The sequence below is a fragment of the Xyrauchen texanus genome, chromosome 23, assembly GCF_025860055.1.
Source record: "Xyrauchen texanus isolate HMW12.3.18 chromosome 23, RBS_HiC_50CHRs, whole genome shotgun sequence".
NCBI classification, from domain to species: domain Eukaryota; kingdom Metazoa; phylum Chordata; class Actinopteri; order Cypriniformes; family Catostomidae; genus Xyrauchen; species Xyrauchen texanus.
This window is the reverse complement of record NC_068298.1, coordinates 17,849,554-17,871,046: the sequence shown is the minus strand read 5'-3', so window position 1 is coordinate 17,871,046 and position 21,493 is coordinate 17,849,554. Positions and strand designations below refer to the sequence as shown.

General features: G+C 40.8%; 1 protein-coding gene across 4 annotated transcripts in view; it reads left to right on the top strand.

The window, feature by feature from the left end:
- Positions 1–7,763: 7,763 nt before the first annotated feature.
- Positions 7,764–21,493, top strand: part of LOC127663098 (phospholipid-transporting ATPase IG-like) — a 91,251-nt gene continuing 77,521 nt past the window's right edge. For all 4 annotated transcript variants that reach the window (XM_052154530.1, XM_052154529.1, XM_052154527.1 and 1 more), the window contains exon 1: positions 7,764–8,284. In XM_052154530.1, the coding sequence (XP_052010490.1) occupies positions 8,258–8,284 (27 nt within the window). In that variant the 5' untranslated portion in view covers positions 7,764–8,257. The remainder of the gene's footprint in view (positions 8,285–21,493) is intronic.

Here is a 21,493-nt window from a genome sequence, read left to right as displayed (position 1 = left end):
AATGTTTTTGTGAAACATCTTATTTGCCTAAGACTTTTGCACAGTTTTTTTTTTTTTTTTTTTGCACTTCTGCCCCCTTAAATTATTTGGCCAGTAAAAAAAATTATGTATGTGATTTAATATGATTTATTTGAAAGAATGAAAAGAACAGTTTCATGTCTTTCATGGTTTATTCATCTGGTTGATATGGGTTTTAAAAAGTAATTATAAGTAAAGCAATTACTTTTCAGACAGCGTAATTAGTACAGCAATCTAAATACACTGTAGAAGATGTAAGTAGTAGCCTAGTTAGTAATTCATAAGCATTAGCATTTTTCTTTGTAACTTACCAAGCACTGGTTATATTACACAATCGTGTCGATTATTTTAGATCCCCTAACCCAACCACATTCCTGAACCTAACCACTTATCAACTAAATAAATCATGAATGAGGTTTCGTGTTTAACTGATAATTGGTTAGGTTTAGGGATGGGGTTGGGTCAATTTAGAAACAATAATTTTAATTTACATTACTCAGTTAATTTATATATATTTTTAAGCACCTGACCCCACCATTATGCCAAAACCTATCCAATACTCAACATTATTAAAGACATAACAAGCAGAGAAAAGTACAGTCACAATCACTTATTTAACATAAATATAATACAGAAGCAATATAATAATTCCAAACCATATGATAGCGTTGTGTGAGGAAGGAACATTTGAATCCGAAGTGAAACCGAAGATTTTAATCGCTGAAAATCTTCCATCTCATTCAAAAGATACCTAAGAATTTGAGCTCATCGTTATCAGTCACAAGACACGCGAGAGCCAATGCCGTTTGACGTCGCACTGACGACTGCTCGTGGCGGCGATTTTTGAACTTGTTACTTGAACGAGTCGAGAGCTGAATGTGTTATGGCGGACGCCGGGGGACCGCGAAATAAAAACGTACATTTGGGTAATATCTTCACACAAAGAGATCGGAACGCATGGAGTACACCCGGAACTGAATAGGTCACTTCAGCAGAGCAGAACGTGTAGCTATATAAAATAACGGATTTAACATTAACCACTGTAAAATAATAAATGTTGCTGATTAAACATAACCATTGTGAATAAATGTGGCTGATTTAAAACATAATGAAAATCATACCCCTACATATCATGTCAGAATGACAAAATTCTACCCCAACATATAATTTGACATTTAAAAATCGGATTCCCTCAGTCTTTGATGCCAAACTTTTATAATTGATAGCAATTTGTTTGCCGGGTGCGTCGAGAGGGTCCTCGCAGCAGACTGTGTGGTGGTATGCCCTTGAGATTTTATCATTGTCATCGGGTCTGGGATACGATCAGACCTGCCTAATCGATCTCTTTTGGGCAGGTCTAAACGAACCTTTTAGATCTTGGGTCACAGATCGGCATGAGGATGGAGGTTTTCTTGAGGCAGTCAGGCAGGCTATGAAAGGGGAGGAGTTTGTTTCAGCCTGTGCCTCAGAGGACTTCCATTCCACATCCTAACTTGTGAACCAGGGCACCCCCTACACTGATGTGAATGCCTTGGCTGAGCCCACTGCTGCTGACCACCAGGAGGCAGAAGCTGTCACTGCAGTGGTACTTCCCTCCGTACAAAGGAAGGCACCTACTCCTCATTCGCTGCCAATGGCCACGGAGGCCGTTCCCCTGCCGCTGTCAGTGTCCATGGCCATGGAGGCCATTTCCCTGCCGCTGCCTGCGTCCATGGCCACGGAGGCTGCTTTCCTACCGTTGCATCACATGGCTTTTGCATTGCGATGTACGCTCAGGTTTTGTTTAGTGTGAGAATGCGTGGCATCGCTTTGTTTGCCGTTGCTACGCATTCTCTCGTTTTGTTTGCCAGTTGGCATTGGTGTATATTGCCTTATTGTCTTGGCGATGTGCGCTCATGCCATTTGGGTGTTTTCTTGTCTTGTGAGAGCACGTGGCTTTGTTTAGTTTCTGTATCGCCGCAAGTCTCTATGTCTTACATCTTACCCCACCTCCTTGTTTGCCCATTATTAATTTATTAGTTAACCTGTTGATTTCTCTCCCTATTTTAATCTACTCATGTTTGCTGTCCAGTGCCAGTTTGTCTTGGTTTCCGGTCGGTCTAGTTGGTTGTTCCTGATTATTGTATGTTCTGTCCTGTTCACGATCCCTTCCCTGTTTGGTCCGGTCAGTCCTGTTGTCCTGTTTCCCCTACCCCAGCCTGGATTACTTTTTACACTTTGGATTAGTTTACGTTTATTGTTTTTCCCAACTGTGGGAGTTCGTTTTTGTTTTTGTAAAAATAAATTTCCTTCTTTTTGACTCTGCGTTTGGGTCCTGAGCCTCTGTCTATCTCTGCTAAACCGTGACAATATTAAATAAAAAAATGTTTTTAAATTAAATCATCAAACACTTTAAATATTGATGAATTTAACAAATACAGTTGGCTCCTACAGTGTCTATGCAACGTTTGGTAAAATTCAGCAAAGAGTTCAGGCAGTTCTGCCTCGTGTTGCTATATCTTTTCTAACTCATCTGAATGAGGGGGTGTGTTCCATTCAGATGTGATCATCCCTACACACTATTTCATTCAAAGAATTTACCCTCCATTGTGAGAACTTTGAATGGCTGTAATTTGTGGGACTTAAAAATAGTGGTAATTTGGTCATTTTGGGGGAAATTCTGTTTGGAACAACCCTACAGCTTGGCTACCATTATTATTCTTGCATCGAAAAGCCAAAAATACCCTAGACTACATTACATTGACAGAATATTTAAATGAGCTGTGAGTAAATTCAAACTTTAGCTGTCAATACTTATATACAAGCCCTTTAATCTGCTTTAAGATCCTCTCTCCTTTTTTCATTCTTTCTTTCTTTCTGTTAAACCTGTAAATGTTACACCGCTCTTTGTGTCTCTCCACTGGCTGCCGGTTGATGCACGTATTAAATTCAAGGCTCTGATGCTGGCATACAAAACAGTCACTGGGTCTGCTCCAGCATACCTAAAATCATTTATGCAGATCTACACTCCGGCCAGAAGCCTGTGGTCGGCTAAGGAACGTCACCTTGTTGTACCAACACAAAGAGGCACCAAAACACTTTCCCGGACTCTCAGTTTCATCATACCACGTTGGTCCCAACTCCATCCGTGAAGTTGACTCAATCTCTGTCTTCAAAAAACGGCTAAAAACAAATTTTTTCCAAGAGCACTTAACCAGTCACTAAAAAAAATAATAAAAAAAAAATTCTTGTTGCACTTTAATCTTGTATAAGCTGTGGGGCCCACAAATTTAAGCATAAACAAACATTGTTTTCAAAGTTGAAAGGCCACGAGACCTTGCAGACCAGACAACCACAGCCCACCTGCCCCCGCCCATGCTTCTAAAGATGGGGGGTGGAAGATGACCCGGAAGCCTTCCTCGACTTGTTCGAGTGAACAGCCGATATCAGGAGCTGGCCGCGTGATCAGTGGACGACCCAACTCCTCCCGTTGCTGTCCGGGGAAGCCCACCTTGCTGCACAACAACTGTCGGCAGCTAACCTCCTGGCCAACAAAGATCTGAGGAAGTCCATTATGCAGCAGGTGGGCCGCAGTCCAGAGCAGTACCGTCAGCTCTTCCGGTCCATGAAGCTAGAGAAGACCGGCCTTCCATTTGTTTTCATCCAACGGCTCTGAGACGCCTGCTGGAAATGGCTACTGACCAGGTGGAGCTAGAGCAGCTAGTCCATTGACTGCCAAGAGGAACAGTGGAGTGGGTCCAGTGCCACAGCCTCGGCGTCACTGGAGGAAGCTGTCCGACTGGCGGAGGACCACATGGCAGCGTACCAAATGGCAGTACTCTCTCTCTCCTCTTCTCTCTCACTCTGCTCTCTCTCCAGAGCCTGTTCCTGCAACGCGAAGACGAGGAGTCCCGCCACCGAAGGCAGTTCCCTGCGCGCTAGGTTTTGCATCAGCCACAGCATCAACAGTGCCCTGCCACTCTCCCCCTCATGTGGAGGTGTCCACCGACACAGGTGAGGGTGAGGTGCCTGGAGATCTGCTAGAATTGCGGGGTGGTCCGGATCCCCGACACTCCGCAAGCTTAAATCTACCTATTCGGGCCGGAGTGTACCGGATACGGTGTCACGGGGCACTCACAAAGCATTGGTGGACACGGGTTGTAATCAAACCACTATCCACCAACGCTTGGTTAAACACAAGGATTTGGACACAGCTAAAACGGTGTGAAGTGTGTGCATGGGGATATTCACAACTACCCTGTGGGGACCCTTTTCCGGGGGGAAACATACAGTGGAGGCCACGGTTAGTTCCCACCTCACCCATCTGCTGATTTTGGGGACTAATTGGCCTGAATTTAGAAATGTATTAAAGGGAATATGCGCAGATGGGTCCTGCACAAAAGCGATGAGATGTGAAATGTGCAATGCTATGGCAGGGGAGGTGGAGCCTGGGCCATTTCCCTTTGGAGCAGTCACGAGATGAAACACTCAAGCACGCCTTTGACCAAGTGAGAGTGATCGATGGTCAACTACTCCAGCCGAATGTCACAATTTCCTATACTTATTTCGCAATTATAAACGAGCGGATTTACAGAGTGACACAGGATGCTCAAACAAAGGAAGATACAACTCAGCTCTTAATACCATGGAGCTGTTGGGAAATGTTGTTCCAGGCGGCTCATTATAATACTATGGCGGGTCACTTAGGGGAAAGAAAAACACTGAACCAACTAATAGCCCATTTATATTAGCCGGGCATTGGCGGCGATGTCCGCAGTTTGTGTGCAGTATGCCGCGAATGTCAGCTGATGAATCCACCGTGCACCCCAAAAGCGGCATTGCACCCCCTTCCGCTGATTGAGATCCCCTTCGAGAGCATTGGAATGGACCTCTTCGTGCCATTAGCGAGGTCAGCAGGCGTACAACGCTTTGTATTGGTCCTAGTGGAATATGCAGCGCGGTATCCGGAAGTCGTGCCTCTACGCAGCATCGCAGTACGTAGTGTTGCACAGGCACTCTTCAAAATAATCTCCCGGGTGGGGATTCCGAAAGAAATCCTCACCGCTCAGGGCACAGCCTTTATGTCACGGACACTATGCAAGCTTTATGAATTATTGGGCATTAAATCAATCCGCACCAGTGTTTAACATCCACAAACAGATGGCCTGGTGGAGCGATTTAATAAAACCCTTAAAAATATGATTTGTAATTTCATGGACAAGGATGCTAGAAGTTGGGACAAATGTCTCGATACCCTGTAATTTGCAGTACAAGAGGTCCTGCAAGCCTCCACTGGGGTTTTCCCCATTCGAGGTGCTGTATGGGTGGTGCCTGTGCAGCGTGCTTGATGTCATACGTGAAGCTTGGGAGGAGGGACCTTCAAACAGTAAAAACGAAATTCAATAAGTTCTTGATCTTAGAGCAAAACTCAATTTTGGTCAACTAACACAAGAGAATTTGCTCCATCTCAAGAACGACAGAGCCGACTGTATGAGAGGGGAACTCGGCTGCGGGCATTTGTACCGGGAGATAAGGTACTTGTATTACTCCGCACATCAAGCTCCAAATTCCTTGCCAAGTGGCAAAGGACCCTTTGAGGTCACACGACAATTGGGGATTTTATTGTCCAAAGGTTTTTCAGAGATTGTATTTTTATCATGTATATTTTGTCTTACTGAACTGGCAGAGTTTTTATAGTCAAAATTGAAAAAATCTACCAGTGCTGAAGAAGTAATCCAAAGTATTTAGAATACATTACTGACCTTGAATAATCTAATGGAATACGTTACAAATGACATTTTACAGAATGTATTCTATATGAATACATTTCAAAAGTAACCCTCCCAACCTTGCCCACAAGAAAGTAATAGAAGTGCCATGATACATTTGTGCTCAAAAGTTTGCATACCCTGGCAGAAATTGTGAAATTTTGCCATTGATTTTGAAAATATGACTGATCATTTATTTAAGGCTAGTGATCATATGAAGTCATTTATTATCACATAGTTGTTTGTCTCCTTTTTAAATCATAATGATTACAAAAATCACCCAAATGGCCCTGATCAAAAGTTTACATACCCTTCAGTATTCAGCCTTGTTACAAACATACAAGGTGAATTAAAGTGTGGCAATTAAAGGTTACTTTCTCCACACCTGTGGCTTTTTAAATTGCAATTAGTGGCTGTGTATAAATAGTCAATGAGTTTGTTAGCTCTCATGTGGATGCACTGAGCAGGCTAGATACTGAGCAGAAAAGAACTGTCAAAAGACATGCGTAACAAGGTAATGTAAATTTACAGAGATGGAAAAAGGTATAAAAAGATATCCAAAGCCTTGAAAATGCCAGTCAGTAATGTTCAATCACTTATTAAGAAGTGGAAAATTCTGGGATCTCTTGATACCAAGCCAAGCCAAGCCAAGGTCAGGTAGACCAAGAACAATTTCAGCCAAAACAGGCAATACAGGCTACTCTGGAAAAAGACGGCGTGGTTGTTTCAAGGAGCACAATACAACGATACTTGAACAAAAATGTGCTGCATGGTCGATTTGCCAGAGAGAAGCCTTTACTGTGCCAATGCCACAAAAAAAGCCTGGTTACAATATACACAACACCTTGACACACCTCACAGCATCTGGCACAATGTAATTTGGAGTGACAAGAAATAAATGGAGCTTTATGTTCACAACCATAAGCACTATGTTTGGAGAGGGGTCAACAAGGCCTATAGTGAAAATAATTCTATCCCCACTGTGAAGCATGGTGGTGGCTCACTGATGTTTTGGTGGTGTGTGAGCTCTAAAGGAATGGGGAATCTTGTGAAAATAGATGTCAAGATGAATGCAGCATGTTATCAGAAAATACTGGCAGACAATGTGCATTCTTTTGCACGAAAGCTGCGCATGGGACGCTCTTGGACTTTCCAACACAACAATGACCATAGCACAAGGCCAAGTTGACCCTCCAGTGGTTACAGCAGAAAAAGGTGAAGGTTCTGGAGTGGCCATCACATTCTCCTGACCTTAATATCATCGAGCCACACTGGGGAGATCACAAAAGTGCGGTTCATGCAAGATGACCAAAGACTTTGATGAATGGGCAGCTATACCACCTCATAGACAACTATTACAAAAGACTGCATGCTCTCATTGATGTTAAAGGGTGCAATACACAGTATTAAGAACTGAGGGTATGCAGACTTTTGAACGGGGTCATTTCATTTTTTTCTTTGTTGCCATGTTTTTGTGATTGCATTACATTTGATTTAATAAGACACGATCAAATACACACACCTAAACTGTGCAGGTACATGCTTAGGAAAGCAGTGTGTCTGAAATTTGGACAATAAAATAATAAAAAATGCATGTCATGACCCCTTCTGATTTAGTTTGTTAGTTTAAGGGTCCCATTATATAGCCTACACTGATCAATACATGAAATGTTAATTACTGAAGCCTATTATGAAGCTAATATTGGCATATTGGTCACTATATTGAAACTTTCTTAAAACACTCATGTGTCATCAAGAGACAACACCAGTATATATCACCAATAGATAATAGTTCACATGTTGTAGTATTGAATAAACAACAACCAGTAGAAAGAAACATATATATACTATAGCTTTAAAATGAGCAAGAGATACAGTTCCATAACTACAACTACATTTCCCAGAAACCTTGCGTCATGACGGTACTGAGGGGCGGGGCTTGATGGCGTAGTGTGCTTGCGTGATGAGAGAAAAATGTGTTTGATATAATTCTGAAAGAGAGGAGGGGGCGGCGGCACACGAGTGGAAATCCGCACCTTCAATAGATAGCCATCACTCCCCCTCACCCCCCTTGTCAATCTCTAGTCTTGTGCAGTCCGTTAACCGCGGAGAGGCGTATGCGGTGAAGCCTGTCTTATTCGGAAGCTCAGCAACAGGGCACACAGAGTACAGGATGCCGTTGACTCTATCATCCTCGCGCTCAGGGAGCTCCCGCTACTAGCACCGCGCGCTGCAACGCGGAAAGTATTCAAAAAGGAGAATGCGAATGGTTGGAGAGGACAGCATACAATTAAAATGGAAACGATGTAGCTCCACCGCCGCACTGCATATAGCTCGGGAAAACAGGTTAGAAAGTAGATAGCTAAATGGGACGCATTTTGCCGTCATACATGCAAAGTTACTCATCCTCAAGCTCAACTAGCCTGTAGTTGGCTGTAACAAAAGCAACCGCTGCTCGAGTGTCTTCAGGTACCAAAGAAGACAGAAGAAATATGTTACGGAGGAGGCTGAACCGATTGGTATGTATGGCATGGCACGGCACTACTTGTCCGTCTCACCGCCTTGCACTTACATGTTACTTCAAATGCAGCTAATAACGACCGTCAGTGGCTGAAGACGTCTTGTGCCGCCTGTCTAATAGCTTTGCAATTTGTCTTACTGAGTATGTTACTAGTGATCAAGCTTAATCGATAACACATTTTAATGGTGCATATGTGAAGCTGGTACTTAAAAACTAGAGAGCCATCACACAAGAAAAGCATGCTCTGGCTAACCTAAAGTCTTTCTCAACACCACTAGAAGCGGTGATTACTGAGGTATGCATTGAACTTCCTGGTAACATGGACCAGCTGTTGCCAAGTGAGACGTGTGAATGAAGCACGCGGTCACGATTCAAAACATTGGCGTGAAGGCGCTAAACAGCTCTAAACTCATTTCTGTGTAGTAAACGACTCTCAAAACGTAGTGAACTGCCTACATAGACAGCACAGTAGGTTTTGAGACACTCTGTGACACATCTGAACGCTCTGCTGTGTCGGTTTAGGCAGCCCTTTCAGATGTTTCCTGACAGTTTTAAAAGTTGAGCTGCATTCCAGACAGTGCTAATCAAATAATACCGCCCGGTCTTGCAAGCTAAGCCCTTTACGTGTTGTACTTGAATCCAATAATTAATTTCCTAATGCCCTTCATTGCCGTCGCAACCTTTTTGGTGGGAACTTTATTTGGGCACGTGATAAAGCCTGTGCGTAATTCTGTTCTTACTACAAAATTGCAGAGCATCAGTGCAGTGAGGGAGCAACACTTGAAGAACAGAGGGATAGTTCTCCCCAAAAACAAAATTCTCTCATTATTTACCCACCCTCATGATATCCCAGATGTGTATGTATCCCAGTTGTTAAATTAATGTCTTCTAAAGCAATATGATAAAAGTGAAAATATAAATATTTAAGTACTTTTAAACTATAATCCAACATGAGGGTAAGCTTCACAAGAGGCTGGAGTCCAAGCGGTCTCGTGTGATGTATTCGCATTGCCATGATACCGATCTCACGTTCTCCTCTCGAGACAACCAGGATACGCACACAAACTCACTATTGTGAGTAAAGAAACAGATAAATACAGATCTAAACCAAAACTAACGAAACTTCTGTACAGCTGTCCTCCTCACTTGTAAACAGCACTGCTCTTCCGGCTGTGACTCACGTGCGTCAGTTCTCGTGTGTTTCAAATGAAAATGCGATTACGTCACACATGCATACCGCTGCAGAACGGAAGCATGATTTAGAGTTAAAAGAATTTCAATATTTATCTTTTTCACACAAAAAGCGATAGTATCGTTTTAGAAGACATTAATTTAACAGCTGGAGTTGTATTGGTGAAGTTTATGCTGACTGTCTGATTTTTGGAGCTTCAAAAGTTAAATCTTCATTCACTTGCATTTTAAGGACCTACTGAATTCGGTCATATTTAAAAACACAATGGCATATAAAGAGAACAATCAAACTGAATTATGGGCAATGCTCATGGTGGTTGGGATGTAACTGCACACCCTGAATTATTAAAAATGGCTTTTACAAATCTGTCAAGGGCACTGTGCCTCAGAGGGCTAATATTACAAAAAGACCTGTGGAAAATATCAGACCACACTATCATTACATTGTTCTATTTCTGCTGGTATCTATACTGCTCTCACTGCCAGTAGTAGGATCAAGCCTTATATCACCAAAATGTTATTGGTGAACTACAGCATAAATAGAAAAAAAAGGTAGTAAAGCAGCTCTGCATAAAAGAGGAACCTGGTGTCAATGCCACTGAGCGAGGTGACTGCCCAAGCCTCCTCGTATAACTGCAAAAAAAAGGGATTTCAAATCAGAAAAGATTGACAAGAATCAAGGGCTGAATGACAGACCGAGGACTGGTTTATCCCAAAAAATATTAAGCAAGCAAGGCTGTGTTTTGTTCATTGACCAAGACATAACAATAGAAAGAATAATGTCATATTACCCTAACTGAGGGAATTTACATTTCAGTTTGACAAAGCATACCATATTATCCATGAAAATTTAAAAATACATAATTTAATATCATAATTTACTAGAACGCGAATGACTCTTCCATTGAACAAAAGGAGAAATTTTAAACAATGTAAAAACTGCTGCTTTTTAAAAAAAAATTTATACATACAATTAAAATGTACATCTCCTTTTGTGTTCCACGGAAGAAAGTTGCACAGGTATGCACAACATGAGGCTGAGTAAGTGATGACTGCATTTTTCTTTTTGAATGTGGGTGTGGAGAGAGCTACTGTACTAATGTAATTCAAATACAAATGGGGAGAAATCTGATTACACAAGTAAGCTACACAACTCCACCACTGACCAAAAGAGCAAAGACCTTAAACCCCACATTAAAGGGATAGTTCACCCAAAAATTTTAATTCTCTCATTATTTACTCACCCTCATGATATCCCAAATGTGTATGACTTTCTTCACCAGAACACATTTGAAGAAAAATAGAAAAAAATATCTATAAGGCTTGATCCTACTACTGGCAGTGAGAGCAGTATAGATACCAGCAGAAATAGAACAATGTAATGATAGTGTGGTCTGATATTTTCCACAGGTCTTTTTGTAATATTAGCCCTCTGAGGCACAGTGTCCTTGACAGATTTGTAAAAGCCATTTTTAATAATTCAGGGTGTGCAGTTACATCCCAACCACCATGAGCATTGCCCATAATTCAGTTTGATTGTTCTCTTTATATGCCATTGTGTTTTTAAATATGACCGCATTCAGTTTGGTGACAAAATTGGTGACGCACCAAGCAAATCTCTTAACCTTTTCCATTGTCTTTGTATTATTGTAATGGTCAGATGTGTAACTTTCTCTAGGTTTTCTTCTACTTAAAAAAAAAAAAAAAAATAAAATAAACTTTGGGATTGAATCTCTTCTTCTAAAATGCAAATATATGTATTTTCTCTTTTGTGATTTAATAATGCATGCATCAGAGGTTTATATAGAGTTTAATACTACCCCTAGCAACAATTGTGGAATCACCACACCCTGCTTCTTTACTTAATAGAAAATAAACTGATTATAGATATGACACAAACAAATTTTGTTTGATAGCTGAACATTCTGACTTTGTGAAACATCCCTCAAACTAATTAAAATACATAACTTTAATTAATGGCATATTTTTTTTCCAGATCAAGTAGGTGAAAAATTATGGATTCACTCAATGTTGAGGAAAAAATTATGGAACTGTCAACAAAAAAAATCACAATTAGTAATTTGGTGTTCCTCTTCTGGCTTTTATGAGGGCCTGAATCCTTTGAGGCATGAACTTCAATAATGATCTTGACATGACTTGATCTGGAAAAAATATGCCATTAATTAAAATAAAAGTTTTTATTTGTCTGCGGGAAGTTTCACGAAGCCAGAATGTTCAGCTATTAAACTAAGTTTGTTTTGTGTCTTATCTGTGATTTACTTATTTATTTACTACGAAGTTAAAAATCTGGGTGAACATCCTCTAAGTGTGGTGATTCCATAATTCTTGCCAGGGGTTGTGTCAGCATATTCCCTTGCCCTGCACTGGTGTTTACTTCAACAACTTTTTGTACGGCTCATGAATAAGGTTTGTGTGGCCACCGTGCCTATTGTCACGGATGCAGACAGTTCTGTTATTACAGTCTCTTTTCAGTTCCTCTTAAGTTTCATCATCCATGTTATCGGGACATATTCTCTTAACTGGAAAGTCAAGGTCTGCTTGTGCTATACGGGCAAGAGTCCTCAGCGTCACCAATCTCTCTGTGTTTTGGCATGCTGCTAAATTTACATTCTTGAGAAACTCATTAAAGATGGATTTGTGAGAGCTGCATTGGGGCCTGTTACAGGAAAATGCCATTAGTTGTAATGCTCAGACAAGAATGCAAAATCTTTTAGCTGCATTTGATGAACTCTGTCCTTGAAGCTTTTAGCCTGTTGTGTCTTTGGTGGGAGTTCCACAAGAAATGTGATAGCATTGAAGCTAGAATCTCTTGCAAATAGGGGAAAATATTTCTTGAGCCTTTCTGTGCTGAAAACGTTCTTGAGCCTGCTTCTTGTTTCTTCAGGTGAGGTATATCAAGAAGAAATGCAAGAGGCGGTTGCAGTTGTTGCTTTGTGCTTGAATGTGCTGAGCACTGTTGAATTTTTGGTGGATTGTTTTACAGATATTCTCTGAACAATAGATCATCAAATGTTGGTTTATTTGCTTCAGTCAGATCCATCTACAGTGGTTAGCAGCACTAAATACGGGTGAAAACAGGAGTCCAAAACATTTAGAGATCTGATTATTGAAACCACATTTGTTAGAATTAATTGAAAACATTCACACCGGTGGCATTGCATGACAAAATGTCACGATCCCATTCATTTTGTTGTGTTCTATCATTTGTCTGTAACCACATAAAAATTATGCATGGGAAATCATCAGTATTCTGAGTGAGTTTGAGTCATACATTGATGGATCTTTCATCTTGTTCATGATATGATGCATTGAGTGCTGCTGCAGGTTATATTTACGCTCTGGTGAATTTGGCTCAAAATCTCACATTTGTGCTTCAATTAAAATGTTAGGTATAATTGGAACAAACCTTTTGTGCTTTATCATCATGCAGTATCACAGTGATGTAATGACACATTTTACTACCAGGTGTAAACTGTGATGTGTCTCACCTGACCTTTAGTGAATCACGTGAGATGGATATTGATACCTGGTGTAAACATTGCTTATGTCAGACTGTCTCACAGGATTTGTTTGTGGTGCTCTTCATTTGAGCTGAGATTATTATTATAGCAAATCATTTCTCTTCAACTGTTAAAGATGATGTCAGAGAACTTCTTTTGGTGCATATGGTGCTGTCTTCGGAAAGATTTTCCTCTTTGAATCCCCTTAGGAGATCTGAAGATGGAGCTGTGTGGATGTTATTAACCGTGGCTTACCCCAGAAACACTGCAAATGTTTGATGTGCAATGGTACCTCTTTTCAGCCATCTTTGTTTTTTCACCATCTTTAACATATGTACAATGTTTTTCTTTTTTTTTTCTAGGTCTCTCTTTACATTTTCTTTTTGGATTTTTTGCCTTCTATTTGGTAGGACAGTGTAGAAGCGAGAGAACCATATGTGAAGGGGGTTCAGGAATGTGTGCCGCAGTGAAATGGAGAAAAACACCTGAGCCTGATTAGCGCAACATGTTGGTGCATTTCCGCTACCAATGAGGCCCTCTTATTTCCAGTTATTTGATTTTTTTCAAAAACAAACCTGATGCTTTTAGTCCTGCTAGCATGAATCCCACATAAGACTGGGCTACTAAAGACTTACTCTCAATCTTTTTTGTCTCTACCTACAAGCTAGGAATTGTAACTCTTAAGGTGGTGTATGCTGTTTTACCTCATTCCAAGTGCCTCACTTAAAATAATTTATGGCCTGTTTTAGTCTTGTTTTTTAGTATTGCTGAGATTTTAACTCCGCAAGGGCTCTCTGTATCCCTCATCATTGCCTGTCTTGTCCATGCCTTGTATGAGTAGTAAGGCATACTGTCATCCATAGGACGCTCAGTCCTGCTCCACTCCACTGCCTCCAATGTGATGTGTCCTAGCTGATAATCACTCTGGCTGTGCTGGCAAAGCATGTTTTTGGGTGTCTGGGCAGTACATGAGCTACATAAACAGAATACAAACCAAACCCCGGAAACCAAACCCCAAAGTGCAGACTATAAACTGCGTAAAATATCTTGATTCAGCCTGAATGGAAAGCAACTGTTTCAAACAATGAGCAAGTCATTAAATCCAGTTATTTATGGAGCTTTATAAAATGCTATATTGCAAAAATATTGGTGCTAAATACTGTTGGTTTATAGTGCTTTTTCACCATATTTTCTGCTGAGTTCAACTTGTGATGCATAACAAATTTAGGCTGAGAGCTGAAACACTGCTTCTGAAATCATCTATGAAATATTGGAATTGTGACAGTCCTAGTCATCAATTGCTGTTTTGAAGCTATATATTACTATATAAAGGAAAGTGGTTGAACAATTATGAACAGTTATCCTTGTTTTATGCTTTCACAACATGGCTCATGCTTTAAAAAACAGTTAATTGTTTTGTCAAAACAGATCAGTGCCTTGTCCCTTGCATTTTGTGTAAGCTGCTCTTTGTGGTAGAGTAGTGGCAATGTACCCCTGTGCATGAGTGTGGGACCTTTCATCACAGAGGACCTTTACTGCTGTGGGCAAAATTTCTACCCATATCTCTACAGTGCCAAAGAGCTCTGCTTACTTTGCAACCTGGCTTAATTTGTGTTGCAACCCCTTGACCGACTGAAAATGCTCTTTAGCTGGAATCTTAAGCTCTGTTCCATCTCAAATCTCCCTCCTGACCATCACAAACCATCCCTAATTGTCAGTGACCATCTGTTGCTGGGGGTAGTTACATAGATGATAACCATGTTTATGGTGTGCTTGGACTCTTGGGGGTGAGCAGAGGGGGGTGAAGGGCATGCACTGTCCTGCCTGGTCCAGTGATTTATTGTTCTTGTTTCATCAGGAGAGCCATGTATTGATTAGAGTCCTGCTCCGTTTTGCTGCCATTTGTCTTGAACTGGCTGGCAGACAGAAATGCTTATGCTGACTACTACTTTCCCTCTCTCTCCTTCTCTTTCTTTAGCTCTCTCACTCATTGCACACTGGCTCTCCATAATGAAAATGCAGCCAGCCGCATACAGCTGAGCCACACATCTCTTCAGAGTCAGGGAGGGTGAAAGAAAACCATGCAGAAACCAGTCAAGGAAATGGAAGTGTGTAGCTCTACCTGTTGTATACCTCTTTTTACCTTCCATGTGTAATAGACAAGCTCTCAGAGGCTGACTGCCACAGTCATGTGGTTGGAGATCAGGTCTGTCTCTAAAAGCAAGTCTGAATTCTCAGTTTGTCGTCTTAATTTAGATGGCTCCTTTTTAAAAATTCTCCTCACAATGCACCTTCCTTTCCAAAGCTGCATATCATCACCAGGCTTGGAATTTTAATGCATTCCTTTTATCCATATATTTATAAAGCCTCATCAGAGTGTGTGAAAGGGAAGAAATGGGGAAAAAAGTTTGAGTTAGTGTTTTCTTAGTGCTGCTTTTGTTTCATCAGTATAAAAAGCACACTTACCACTTATACCAACAAAAGCAAAATAACCCATTACCCAGCCTTGATGCACACCCACTATAGGGATGGGGTCATGATCAGTGTTTGAAATTAACTTGGCTAGTAGTGTTACAAGGTCACTAGCCACATAAAGGTTATTAGAGACTTTAACTGCATGTTTTTGAATGGATATTTTATTTTAATGAGGATTATATTAATTTAGTAGGACACATTTAGGTCACCTTTAGAAAATCTGAAGGCAATCATGGCTAGTTAGAATAGGAGAAATAAGTTTGTCAATAATTTGTCCATAATTCACATGAATGTACTAGCCAGTGTTAAAAGTTTACCATTGTTTAACAATGAAATTTCTAATGATAAGGCCATTACCACAGGTAAGACCATAGATGGCTCCTCATTACTGTGGTTAGGTAGTATTTAAAAAAAAAAAAAAAAAATAATAAAAAAAAACTATTATTTGTTATAAAAAAATCTAATAGCCTAAACTCTTTTGAACGTTTATCTGCAACTTTCAAAGTTGTAATAAAAATAGTCTAATAGATTTGCCCTAATATATTTAATATTAATAAATAAATATCAGTTAGCGTTACTGGAGTAAAAAGAAAATCTGGTCGATAGATAGGGATTTTTCTGGATGGATGCCAAAATCCAGAAAGCTTGGTGGCCGATACAATGCCAATATATCACACAATTTAATATAGTAAATAACAAACATAAATAGGCAAAAAATTATAAACTCTTAAGCACTATATTTACACAATTTCACCAAAAAATTGTTAAAAGAATCTAAAAAAATATTATATTTTAAATCGTAGATTGCAGTTTCTTCTGATTTCTGTTTAGTCATCAAATTTTTGTAATTTATTTGCACATGAAGAAATTAATATATTAGGAAGAAGGAAATAACAGTAGTCCAGCAACCATGGATAACATGTTTACATTAGCAATTGCATTCACTCCAAAAATACTGAATTAAACCAATTGTATATAGCTTACCTTGAAGTTGCACTAGAGTATATTTAGCAGAGACGGGCTACTTCTATTAAAATGAATGGGAGAAATTTAGAGATGCACAGATTTCGATTTTCTTTCTAAGAACTATTATTGACCACATATACAAACAAAATCTACCTTTCTTCAATGCTAAAATTTATTTTCATAATAAAATAAATTATTAAACATTACAATTTCCCCCAAACTGCACTAAGTTACAGGATCTTCTTTCACTTAAACAACTCTCAAAATAAAGTGCTCTGTGACTAGAAAGAGGTAGAAATAACAATTAACTGCAAATGAGTTGCTTTATATAACAGATTTTTATAAATGGACCTTTTTCTCTTTATTACTCGTCTAACAAAACAATTCCAAAGATCTAAAAAACTGAAGTGTCCAATACACTCAACTTACGTTAGATTTCCAAATATCAGTTGTAAAACGGCTTGCATACCTGTCAACACTCACGTTTTTCCCGGGAGTCTCCCGTTTTGTTATTTCTCCCAAAAAAAAACTCCCGTAAGTTGTATGGCCCAAACCACGTTATATGAATAATCACATAATATATTATTCCAAGGTGGTCCAGTTGCCAGATCTTGAATGAAACGCATCCTACTCACACAATCGACACATCATACAAATTACAAATCATTTATGACCACAATCTGGCATCCTACAACCCATTTGCGCTGTTGATATCTGTGCAGGCAGTAGATGCGGGATGTTAAATCAAGCATCACTGGTAGATGGGAGAGGAAGACTCAGCTGGTGAGCATGAGTGTGGGACCTTTCATCACAGAGGACCTTTACTACTGTGGGTGAAAAAACCAAAAAATACATGTACATTTAACAACAGCTGGATGGAAGAATTGAATTTCATATCCCGAAGCCATATCGACAATGCCCACGCCTTTTACAATGTGTGTCGCACTGATTTTAATATCGGACACGGTGGGAAAAATTACGTTAAATCACAATGGCACAATTTCTATAGTATTTAGCCTGCCTCTGCCATCCAGCACCCCCTTCCCCTCTCCTGGATTTGTGTGCCCAAATGTTGACAGATAACAGGCTGCATGTGTTACATGACACGAAATTAAACAACTCTGGCAACGTGACGTCGGAAAGTACCTCCTACTCCGTATCGAGGAAATTTATCAGATTTCTGAAGCCTCTTTCCTCAACTATGGAGAACGGCTGGTCATCCAGGGCCATGAATTCCATAATTTTCCTCGTAATTGCTTTGGTCTTTCCTACGCTCATTCCAAGGGATGATAGGAGAGGCTGCTGACTTGTGGCTGGCTCTGAGCTCTGGCTAGCTTTAGCCGTTTTCACTTTTTAGCTTCTTTTTTAAAATGGGCATTTTCAGCTGGGTGATGGTGTTTTAAATGTCTAATTAGGTTTGTTGTTCCGAAAGTTATTGTGGTGGTTCCCCCACGGTTTAATTATACACATTTCGAACTTTATGTATTCTTTACTTCACACAGTGAAGATCTTACACGCCAATGACATGTTTACGTGCGGCTGAGACGTTATTGCCTGCGCCGCTGGCAACAAAACGGACCGGCATGGAATCGGTAAGATGTGAGGCTGACCGACCGGTTACCGGGCCGAGCATGCGGAAAATCGGCTAATTCCGGTACCTGGCCAGTCGATCGGTGCATCTCTAGAGAAATTGGAACCCTCACCCAAGAGGCTCTCACGCCCAACGGTCAACAAATGTATATAAGATGTCAAGCCTTACAGGTAAAATAGCCAATCACCTTTTAGATACAGACATCACCTGTTAATCAATGAAAGAACGTGCATGCGCTTTAGTTATAAACGCTGGGAAAATTTTTATTTTTTAGTGTAATCTGAAGTAAAGAACCACCATTTATGATACCAGTGTTGACAGATTTTACTGCTGATTTGAAATATGTTCTTTGTTTGTAGTCTTGACCAACCGTTTTGGAAATTTTGGACTTTTCCCATTCAAGTAGATAGGAGCTGCACTGTCATGACTGCAAATTACCTACTGAGAGCATTCCAAACATGGCCGACAGTGGACTGACTTGCTAGAAAGACTTTGGTTGTACTCACGCGATCGTGCAGATCCAGCGAGCAGCAGCAATCTCCTGACAGTTTAAACAGACTCTATCGCCTGCTTGGATTGTGACCACTGACCATTATGATTTGTGAATCAGAGGAACATTTGATCCTGAAATTTTGATTCTGGCTGATTGAATATTAGCTTCAGAGGAAGATATTAGAGATATTAGAAGATATTAGAGGAAGTGTTTGAGCCCTGCTTGTTTTGGCACAAAACTGTCCGCTATAAAAACAGGTGCACAAACAACATATTTCCTCAGAATTTCTGATTGAGAACAAGGAGCACATCGCTCGTACCTCAAAAACTCTTGAGTCTTGTAGTGCGGCTAGCATTCGCAATGTCTCATTCCTTGTCTCAGGGAACAGAGGTTACGTTAGTAACCGAGACATTCTCTTATGACTCCGTACACTCGGCATTGCATATCAGTGCATATGGGGAACAGAATCCCATCATGCCGCACTACACGACATAACTTCCCAGAGAGGAACATGATGCCACAATCTCGTGGGACAGCAACCGACATGAGTATGCCGCAGTGAATGATCCTCATGTTGGCCAGGAAGGGAGCACTCAACAATATGAACTACAGTCATATATAGTATGAATTAACTCCTTATTGAACCCAGTTGGGAAGCGAGTTTAGATATAATGAAAGTGGTTGTGACTTAATGGTAAATTATAACTGCCTGCATGCAGGCGGTTGTGTAAATGGTGGTGAGACAGTGCTTAAAGGGAGGGTCATAATTATATTTAGCCAATGAATAGCAAGTGTTCTAAACAGAGAGGACTTGTAAAGAAAGAGATGTTACGTCTAGGTTGTAAAACCTTGTGAGTGTGTTTTGAGTGGAACATCCTGCTGCAAAACATATGTCTTGTAAGGACATACCATTCGTCCATGCCCATGAGGAGGCCATGCCTCTAGTTGAGAATGCTTTAATAAGCCAGTGAGAGAGCTTTTGCTTGGAGATGGACATTCCATTTTTGCATCCTCCATGGCATATAAAGAGCTGCTCAGACAGTCTAAACTGGTAAGTATGCTGAATATGTGTAAGGCCCACACAGGACATAACAAATGCAATGATTGCTCCTCATCCTAATTAAATGGAAGGAAGTAGGTGAAAACCACCTGTGCTTATGATCTTAGGCACATAGCCTTTCCTGGGTTTGACAGTGACTCTTGAAAGACCAGGGCCAAACTCCAGGCATAAATTGTCAACTGATATTGCATGCAGGTCACCTACCCATTATACACTCACCTGAAGGATTATTAGGAACACTTGTTCAATTTGTCATTAATGCAATTATCTAATCAACCAATCACATGGCAGTTGCTTCAATGCATTTAGGGGTGTGGTCCTGGTCAAGACAATCTCCTGAACTCCAAACTGAATGTCAGAATGGGAAAGAAAGGCGATTTAAACAATTTTGAGCGTGGCATGGTTGTTGGTGCCAGACGGGCCGGTCTGAGTATTTCACAATCTGCTCAGTTACTGGGATTTTCACGCACAACCATTTCTAGGGTTTACAAAGAATGGTGTGAAAAGGGAAAAACATCCAGTATGCGGCAGTCCTGTGGGCGAAAATGCCTTGTTGATGCTAGAGGTCAGAGGAGAATGGGCTGACTGATTCAAGCTGATAGAAGAGCAACTTTGCCTGAAATAACCACTCGTTACAACCGAGGTATGCAGCAAAGCATTTGTGAAGCCACAACACGCACAACATTGAGGCGGATGGGCTACAACAGCAGAAGACCCCACCGGGTACCACTCATCTCCACTACAAATAGGAAAAAGAGGTTACAATTTGCAAGAGCTCACCAAAATTGGACAGTTGAAGACTGGAAAAATGTTGCCTGGTCTGATGAGTCTCGATTTCTGTTGAGACATTAAGATAGTAGAGTCAGAATTTGGCGTAAACAGAATGAGAACATGGATCCATCATGCCTTGTTACCACTGTGCAGGCTGGTGGTGGTGGTGTAATGGTGTGGGGGATGTTTTCTTGGCACACTTTAGGCCCCTTAGTGCCAATTGGGCATCGTTTAAATGCCACGGCCTACCTGAGCATTGTTTCTGACCATGTCCATCCCTTTATGGCCACCATGTACCCATCCTCTGATGGCTACTTCCAGCAGGATAATGCACCATGTCACAAAGCTCGAATCATTTCAAATTGGTTTCTTGAACATGGCAATGAGTTCACTGTACTAAAATGGCCCCCACAGTCACCAGATCTCAACCCAATAGAGCATCTTTGGGATGTGGTGGAATGGGAGCTTCGTGCCCTGGATGTGCATCCCACAAATCTCCAACTGCAAGATGCTAGCCTATCAGTATGGGCCAACATTTCTAAAGAATGCTTTCAGCACCTTGTTGAATCAATGCCACGTAGAATTAAGTCAGTTCTGAAGGCGAAAGGGGGTCAAACAAGGCAGTTCTGAAGGCGAAAGGGGGTCAAACACAGTATTAGTATGGTGTTCCTAATAATCCTTTAGGTGAGTGTAGGTGGCCAGAGCCAGCATTAGTGCTGTCTTAACAGAGATGCACAAATCAACGTGCATGTCCAAAGTCTCGAAGGGTGGCCCTACGAGAACTTTTTGGACTATAGTTAAGTCCTACAGTAAGTCTGGACTGTAGCCAGTCGAGGTGGTTTTAATAGTCTTGCTTCCTGAAAGAACTGTATGATTAAATATTGCTAGCTTATAGAGGTGCCGTTTCATGTGCGTGATATGCAGAAATAGTTGCCACATACACTTTGAGCATTGACGGTGTGAGTCTTGCTTCTAATCACTTTTGAAGAAATATTAGAATTTCATATATGGGGTAGTTTACTGGGTCTTCCCCATGTAAGAGTCACCAATCAATGAACACTTTCCATTTTAGCATGTACAGGCATCTCATGGACTGTGCTCTTGCCTGTAAAATGGTGTTCATGACTGAACGGTTAAGT